The following is an 8,515-nucleotide window of genomic DNA, read 5'->3' as shown; positions in this document are numbered from 1 at the left end:
TTTATAACTCAAAAAAGTAATTGAATAATAATGATAGTATAATGATAATGACACTTACATTGTAACCACTCTAATTTAGCTATTGTTTCATAAACTTGTCTAGGAAGCTTTTAAAAACGATTAGTAACCATTGTCTAGTGCCCTTTTAACTCTCTCATACACCACTCAACATTAACAAGATTTTTACGATTTTGAAGCTTCGTCTAAACATTATTATTAGATCCATGAGACCCACTTTTATTTTGGGTGTTATCTTCTGTAGGGCAGTTGCACTTGAAGAAGATATCACTCCACTCGCTTTTGCACTTGCGCATCGAATCCAGAGGCCCCCATTTTTCAAGTTTCATCCACACCCACTCCCCCACCTGGTCAGTAACATAAGGAAATAGACCATTCAGATAATTGAGTCTCGCCTTCGTCACCGAAAACTTGGCAACCATGTAGAAGAAGGTCAAATTAGCACAGGTGCAGATGAACAAGCACGACCCAAGAACCACCCAACCCAGCTTCGGAGCTTTCTCAGCGAGCATGGCATAAACTGCAAGCATGAAGCCGTAAGCGGTAAAGGCAAACGTGGCGCAGACCAATAGGTTGGTGACACATAGGAACAACACCTTATCTCCCGTTGTGATAGGTGTACTCATCTGCCACATCAGCACCACAAAGAGCGACAGAAAGAATGCCACGCAATCAAAGATGAGAAAAAGCTTGAAGGTGTCCAATCCAAGTAGAAGCGGTGACCCTTGTTCGTCCTCGAAACCGCCAGGAACAGTGAAAGCCGCGGTGAATGACATTGTGGCTAACAGAACCGCCACAACTAACTCAGTGTTGCGCCGGTCGTCAAATGTTTTGTCCACCATCTTTACTGCAACCTCGTGTTTCTCTGCGCTCACCTTTGGAGCGCTGTACAGGAATGGCTTGTGCCTGGCTGGATAACTAACCAGCACTGAAATGATCTTGTCAGATTCATGATACTGTGTGTTCTCTCTCACTATGTCGACGGCTGTTAAACCTTCCTTGTTAACGGCCAATTTGTTTATCCCCCTTATACCCAGCAAGGAACTCACCATCTGCAAAATGCACAGTCTAATTCATTACATACAAATTGACGCTCCACTGGAAATAATTAACCTTGATTAAGATTTCGTATTTTTCCTCAATAAGTTTCAGATCCTATATCCAGAGTAAACACTTTCATTCATTTCGCTTTATTTGTAACTACTTTAATAGTTCACGTGATCCAGTCAAGAAATCTTACATTGACCCAGAATGTAACTATTGAATAGCTGGTTTAGGAATTCTGTTTTCGTAAAAGCTATAAGATTTGTAAAGGAAGAAACTTACATTGAAGTTTTTCTTTCTGGCTGCAATATGAAGAGGTGTGTCTCCTTCGCGTATTTTGAAGAAAGGATCTTTCTTTTCAGTTGGATCTGTGTTCTCTCTACCCAGCTCTTCCTCTGGAGACTTGTCAATTCCTCTGTTGACTAGATCTAATAAACCCACATCTTGATTCAAGTAATCAACAATCCGAACTTGACTAACTTGGGCGGCTAGGTGTAGCACGTTCATTCCACAGATATTCGGTATTTCAACAGCATCCGGCCTCCCCTGTATTAACTCTTTTACCACTTCCAAATGTCCCGATTTCACTGCCACACAAAGTGGAGTTTCTTCATCGCCATTAACACTGTAGCAAAGCTGGGGTTCAATCTTTGCTAACCGCCTTACTATATCCGCGTCGTTCCTGCGAGCAGCTATATGCAAGGCTGTATCTCCATTTTTGTACTTCTCCTGGATTAAATCTTTTGCATCTGGCAGCCCTATTATATAATCCGCCAGATCTGTAAAAGAGACACCCAAATTCTTTAGCTTAAATTAGATAAGATCTTGTTTAAAAATAGCGAAAGCTAACGAATGCTTAGTTGACCAGTGATGTGGAAAAAGGTTAAAACCCCTCTAAACTAAAAAACATAAAGCAGCCCTAATCCCTTAAAAACTAAATAATTTTCTTTAAAAAAAGAGCAGTATATATGCAGTACATCAAGCAGCTATCAAAATCAAAGCTGAATAACCAGTGAATTATAGATTGATATTTCTGGAGGTAAGGGTTCAAAAATAAGGTTATCTATCTTTTAAATTTGTCTTTATAAATACATGTATATTAAGATTTTGAACTGATGAAAATTTGATTTCAGATAGAATCATTCATAACTATTCAGTTTTACGAGTAGAAAACAACCAAATCTGAATAGACACTGGAAAGGAAAAAAAAATTAACTCAGAAAATATAATGGATACTATTAGAAACGAATACGCCAAAAAAATCCTTAAAATCTAAAGAGACTTACCTGAATCTCCTCTGTTTATTGCAACATATAAACAGGTTCTCTCGTCCGCCGTCTTTTGACGTAGACTTGACGGATGTGCGTAAAATAGCGCCTCCACTGTAGCTAAATCGCCGCTTTCGCAAGCTTTGAACAGAGCCGTCTCGTTACGCTTGTTGCAGACATCCACACCTGCAGTTTCTCTTGGTTTGAGTAGAATCTCTACAACTTTGAAGAAACCCCCCTGAGCAGCCATGTGCAACGGCGTATTTCCTTGGACATTGGTAGCCTTCAAAAGCAGAGGATTGAGTTTCAGGAGCTCTTCAACGACTGACAGATTTCCTACGCTCGCAGCCAAATGGAGAAGAGTATTTCCCCCTCCTGGTGTAACACTGTTTACAACTTCTCTGAGTTGTGAACTAGCAAATTTTAATCCAGGGCTTACTGCGACATTGTACGCCTCCCGATCGATCCCTCTGCTGGCTTCTTCTCTGGCTTCTTCTCTCTCAGTTGCCATGGCAAATTTCTCTTTTGCCGCCTAAAACACTGGCCAAGATACTGCACAGTCTTCTACGCTACATTATAATCTCGTTAAATAAGTCGACCTACGGTATTATGGCGTCTATACAGAAGTTTCTTCGCTGTTGCCATAGAAGTTTTGTTTTTATTTCAAATTTCGAGGTATGACAACTCTTAGCTTTTTCCATACAATCCTCCCTTAGATTCACCTCTTCAACTATTTGGTTTTCATGGTACTACTGAAGTTGCATTTACAGGAATAGGTGGGGATATGCATAAACTTGTACCTCATAGTTGCCATGCCAAATTTCTGTTCTTGCTGCATTTAACGTTGGGAAAAGTACCTCTTTTATATACAGCATTAAACAATGCTTAATACATAATTACGATGTGAAATATATAGGGCTGCCCATAGGTATTAGGTGGAGTAATAGGCTCGCTTTAAAGATAAGAGAAATATGAACAAACGAGGGAAGGAGAGTGTCCGTCCAGGACAATAACCCCATGGCTGTGACCTCTCAGAAAAGTACCAAATATTACAGTGACTGTTGACGTCTCTGTTTTGCTATTCATGATCAGCTGACATGACATTTGGTTTTTATCGTTGCTACCCAAGATAGCTCTTTATCATGTCATTAAACAAACCAACATGTGTTATTATGGTGTGAACAGTGTGAACAGGTACGGAGTACAATAAATGGCAACGGCTAAAACGTAAATTATTTTGCGTGGTAGATGTCCTGTATGTCGATGGATATCCCTGCCTCATGTCATCTATACATGCCCGCAGTTTGGATGGCCCATGGCTAAACAGCAGAATATATGCACCTGATGTGACTGTTTCTGCAATTTATTAATTAATTTATAAATCGCTCCTGATGTGACTGTTTCTGCAATTTATTAATTAATTTATAAATCACATACCAGTAGTTCTGTGATTTATGTGATTTATAAATTAATTAATAAATTGTAGAAACAGTCACATCAGGTGCATATTTTCTACTAGATAGACATCTCCGTTTGGACGGACCTGTTGTGCTGTTGTACAGTCTACCAAATATTGTATCCGTCTAATACTGCATATCGTGTACTTTGAAATGTTGCAAATTTATTAATAAAATGTATTAAAAACCAACAATGGTTTTTTAGAAAATGTATTACAAATCCAACATTGGTTTTTTGGAGTCAAACTTTTCTTAATGTTTTTTTAGCGTGCAACAGTATATAAGATAGAATAAGAAATAAAATATAAAATATGTTATTCATTAAGATATAATTAGATATTATTAATAATATATAGATTGTTTTTAAGTTAAAGAAATATTAAATAATAAAATAAATTATATTATATTACATTAAAAAAATAATTAATTTAAGAATAACGATAGTAAATAAGAGAATATAATAGTTTTGCAAAAAGAGGGGTAAAAATTTATTAAGACAAAAAGGAATACAACAAGGAGAGCTCAACAAGGAGCTCGATCCTGAGCAACAAGATCATCAAATTCTTGCACCATCTCAAAGGACAGTTGCCTCCTATCCCTAATATTCCAACTCGGATCATGACTAGATGCTCATTTGGCTAAACAATTAGCAATTCTATTCCATTCACGAGGAATATACGTGAACCTAATGAACTGAAAAGAGGAAGAGAAGAAAAGAATCTGCTTAATAGTGTTGATTTATATCTATTATTTTAATTTAATAAGAAAATTATTTAAGTTATTTATATTATTTTAAAGTTGAAAATTGGAATAGAAATAATGTTAGTAATTTATGAGTATTAAACATTTTTTATATGTTAGTAATTTTGATTTTGCTATCAATTGAAGGATTGAGTTATATAATTTTCTTGCACTCGACATGTTCAGACTTATGACGAAGGAGGACAGTCTCAACTTCCATGAAAACTCTGTGATATAATTGCATTTATTTTAGTATTTTCAGTGCTAGTCATTGCTTTGTTATATTTCTAAACAGGTATGTTCATTTGTCCATGAAGATTTTGGAGTGCAGGAATATGTTGCATTTGTCAAATTATATGAGTATAGAATATATGATTTTTTTTTTCAAAGAGTCATATTTTTTTTTATATTACAAATGTTTCTTGATTATGTGAGTTTTATATCACTTTTAAAACAAGTGCCATGCAGTGGTTAAGTAATAAAAATAGATATACAATGCTTGATATAACTTATATAATTTTATATTAATTTATTATTTGAATCTATAATGCATAAACTATTATATTTTAAAAATATTATAATATGTTACAAATATATTTTTATATAAACACATTTAAATAGAATTAAACTAATGCATGTTATAAATTCTATATGTTTATATAAAATTTATTAATTGAAATATATAATAATAATTATTATTTTAAAATGTATTCTATATTAAAAGTTAGTACTTGAATTCTAAAAATCTAAACTATAATAATATATTATTATAATATATAAGCAACAACTACATTATGATTTTAAAAATGCTATTGGAATTGTCCATATAAGATTTGAATCTCTTTAGCCAATAAATTGAATAACAAATAATTTTAAAATTTTATAAAGTTAAAAGGTTACACACAATTAGTTCATAAGCATTTGTACTATACCTATGGATTGTGGAAAACATAGCTCTTATTGGTATCTATTTTGTTAAAATCTTTTGAGATATTAAAAATATATCACTGGCTACATTAATTGTTGTGATTCACACTCTTTTGACACTAAGTTTCAATACTTAATGTCTTTATGACGTTATCTCAAAAAATCTATCTTGGATTAATATGCTATGTATGAGATAGATTAGATTGTCATTGATTAGATTGTCACTGATTTATGTTTGCATCAATATTTTGGATCACTTCCATCTTGAAAATGTTAAGAACAAATTTATTTTTATCATCATATAATGAATCATAAATTTTGATATTTAAATGCAAGCTATAACATAAACAATTGCAACAATCTCTATAAATTGTGAAAATTTGATATAATTAAAAAATGTGACTTTAATACTCGAATGATAATTTTATAAATAATGTTAGACTGAAGGCTTCGTTTAATAGAGAAAATGTTGGAGAAAGAGGAGCAAAATTTCTAAACTTTGCAACCTTGTCAATTATTTTTCAAATGTTTGGTTAATGTTAAATTTGTTGGACATTGCGCAGTAAACTACTTCTCCTATCTAACAAAAATAGGTGATTTAATAATTTGACAATATTTTCTATTTAATTTTTATTAACTTCAACTAATTTTCTTATTAAATTAAAATAATGGTTATAAATCAAAACTATTATATTCTCTTATTTACTATTATTATTCTTAAATTAATTAAATTTTTTAATGTAATGTACATTATTACATAAATAATATTGTATGAAATTTATTTTATTTTATTATTTAATATTATTTAATATTTCCTTCACTTTAAAATAATCTATATATTATTAATAATATAGGGCATCCGCCTCACAAAATAATTTACCATTTAGCTCTTGCCTATTTTTCTATTTAATTTATATAGTATAAATGAAAGATTATTAACTTTATACAATTTTAAAATTATTTGTTATTCAATTGATTGGCTAAAGAGATTTGATCTTATATGGACGATTCCAATAGCATTTTTTAAATCATAATGTAGTTGTTGCTTATATATTATAATAATATATTATTATAGTTTAAATTTTTAGAATTCAAGTACTAATTTTTAATATAGAATACATTTTAAAATAAATAAATAAATAAATATATATATATATATATATCAATTAATAAATTTTAAAATAAACATATAGAATTTATAGCATGCATTATTTTAATTCTATTTAAATGTGTTTATATAAAAATATATTTGTAACATATTATAATATTTTTAAAATATAATAGTTTATGCATTATCGATTCAAATAATAAATTAATAAAAAATTATATAAGTTATATCAAACATTGTATATCTATTTTTATTACTTAAACACTATTAACCACTACGTGGCACTTGTTTTAAAAGTGATATAAAACTCACATAATAAAAAAACATTTGTACTATAAAAATAATATGACTCTTTAAAAAAAATTCATATATATTCTATACTCATATAATTTGACAAATGCAACATATTCCCTCCACTCCAAAATCTCCATGGACAAATAAACATACCTATTTAGAAATATAACAAAACAATGACTAGCACTAAAAGCACTAAAATAAATGCAATTATATCACATAGTTTTCGTGGAAGATGGGACTGTCCTCCTTCGTCATAAGTTTGAACATGTTGAGTGCAAGAAAATTATATAATTCAATCCTTCAATTGATAGCAAAATCAAAATTACTAACATATAGGAAATATTTAATACTTATAAATTACTAACATTATTTCTATTCCAATTTTCAACTTTAAAATAATATAAATAACTTAAATAATTTTCTTATTAAATTAAAATAATAGTTATAAATCAAAACTATTATATTCTTTTATTTACTATCATTATTCTTAAATTAATTAATTTTTTAATGTAATATATTTTAATATATTTTATTATTTAATATTACTTAATATCCCTTTAACTTAAAAACAATCTATATATTATTAATAATATCTAATTATATCTTAATGAATAACGTATTTTATATTTTATTTCTTATTCTATCCTATACACTGTTGCACACTGAAAAAACATTAAGAAAAGTTTGGCTCTAAAAAACCAATGTTGGATTTGTAATACATTTTCTAAAAAACCAATGTTGGTTTTTAATACATTTTATTAATAAATTTGCAACATTTCAAAGTACACAGTATGCAGTATTGGATGGATGCAATATTTGGCAGATTGTAAAACAGCACAACAGGTCCATCCAAACTGTAGGAATGTATTGATGGCATGAGGCAGGTATAGCCATCGACATACAGGGCATCTACCATGCAAAATAATTTACGTTTTGGCCATTGCCACAATATATGGCCTCACTTAAAAAATAAAAAAGTGGGTTATGCCAAATAAAGACAAACTGTATGGTTGATCAATTTTTTAAAAATTTAAAACATCGTTTCAACATTTGATCTTTATGAACTGCATAGTTTGTAGTTGAAAATAGTCAAAAATAAATAAATAAATAAATTTAAAAATAATAATGATAATACTTCATTTTTGTGAATCTGGAAAAAAAAAAAGTTTTTAACTTTCTTTTGTCTTTACTGCATTTTGTCTAGAGATTAGCCTCTCCCAAACAAGTTTATTGAAAGAGGGTGAAAGGCCTCCACAAGATTATTAGTTTTCTTTAAAAGATATGTCTTATAAAATACTTCTTGTGATCTTTTAATATTTAAGAGTGTTTTTATTTTTTATTTTAGTCTTTTGAAGATTATTTATCTTTTCCGATTGGTTATTCATATTTTTGATGGGGCTTTATTAGATTTTTGTTGAAGAATTAAGAATATTTTTAGTGGCATGTTTCCCTATCCACTAGAAATAATATTAGTAATCAGATCAAATAATATCTGAGAACCACAGAAAACCCAACAACAGACCATCTAGAATTCCATCAAAAACAAATGAGAAGAAGCATCAACAATAGTAATTAGATCTGCATCTTTATATCAACAAAAGTGATTAGGCATGTGTTGTTCATTCTCCCCACATCGTTGAGGATGGTCTTTGCCC

The 8,515-nt window shown here is 30.4% G+C and overlaps 1 protein-coding gene across 1 annotated transcript; it reads right to left on the bottom strand.

Moving 5' to 3' along the window:
• Positions 1 to 3,154, bottom strand: LOC149546347 (uncharacterized). The gene is made up of 3 exons (XM_089794566.1): positions 2,349 to 3,154; positions 1,345 to 1,841; positions 1 to 1,070 (listed from the first exon to the last, which is right to left on the bottom strand). The coding sequence occupies exons 1-3, from the start codon at positions 2,839 to 2,841 to the stop codon at positions 204 to 206; spliced, it is 1,857 nt and encodes a 618-aa protein (XP_089650692.1). The 5' UTR covers positions 2,842 to 3,154; the 3' UTR covers positions 1 to 203.
• Positions 3,155 to 8,515: the final 5,361 nt, after the last annotated feature.

This window comes from Cupressus sempervirens, chromosome 7, assembly GCF_028749045.1.
Source record: "Cupressus sempervirens isolate cs-2001-9-10 chromosome 7, ASM2874904v1, whole genome shotgun sequence".
NCBI lineage: Eukaryota > Viridiplantae > Streptophyta > Pinopsida > Cupressales > Cupressaceae > Cupressus > Cupressus sempervirens.
Note: the sequence above shows the minus strand (reverse complement) of the source record. Positions and strands in the feature narration are given on the sequence as shown.

Coding starts and splice junctions, on each gene's coding strand:
- LOC149546347 (XM_089794566.1), bottom strand. CDS start 2,841: ATGGCAACTGAGAGAGAAGAAGCCAGAGAAGAAGCCAGCAGAGGGATC. Junction 1,842..2,348: donor AATAAACAGAGGAGATTCAG/GTAAGTCTCTTT, acceptor TCTCTTTTACAG/ATCTGGCGGATTATATAATA. Junction 1,071..1,344: donor CCAGAAAGAAAAACTTCAAT/GTAAGTTTCTTC, acceptor TGCATTTTGCAG/ATGGTGAGTTCCTTGCTGGG.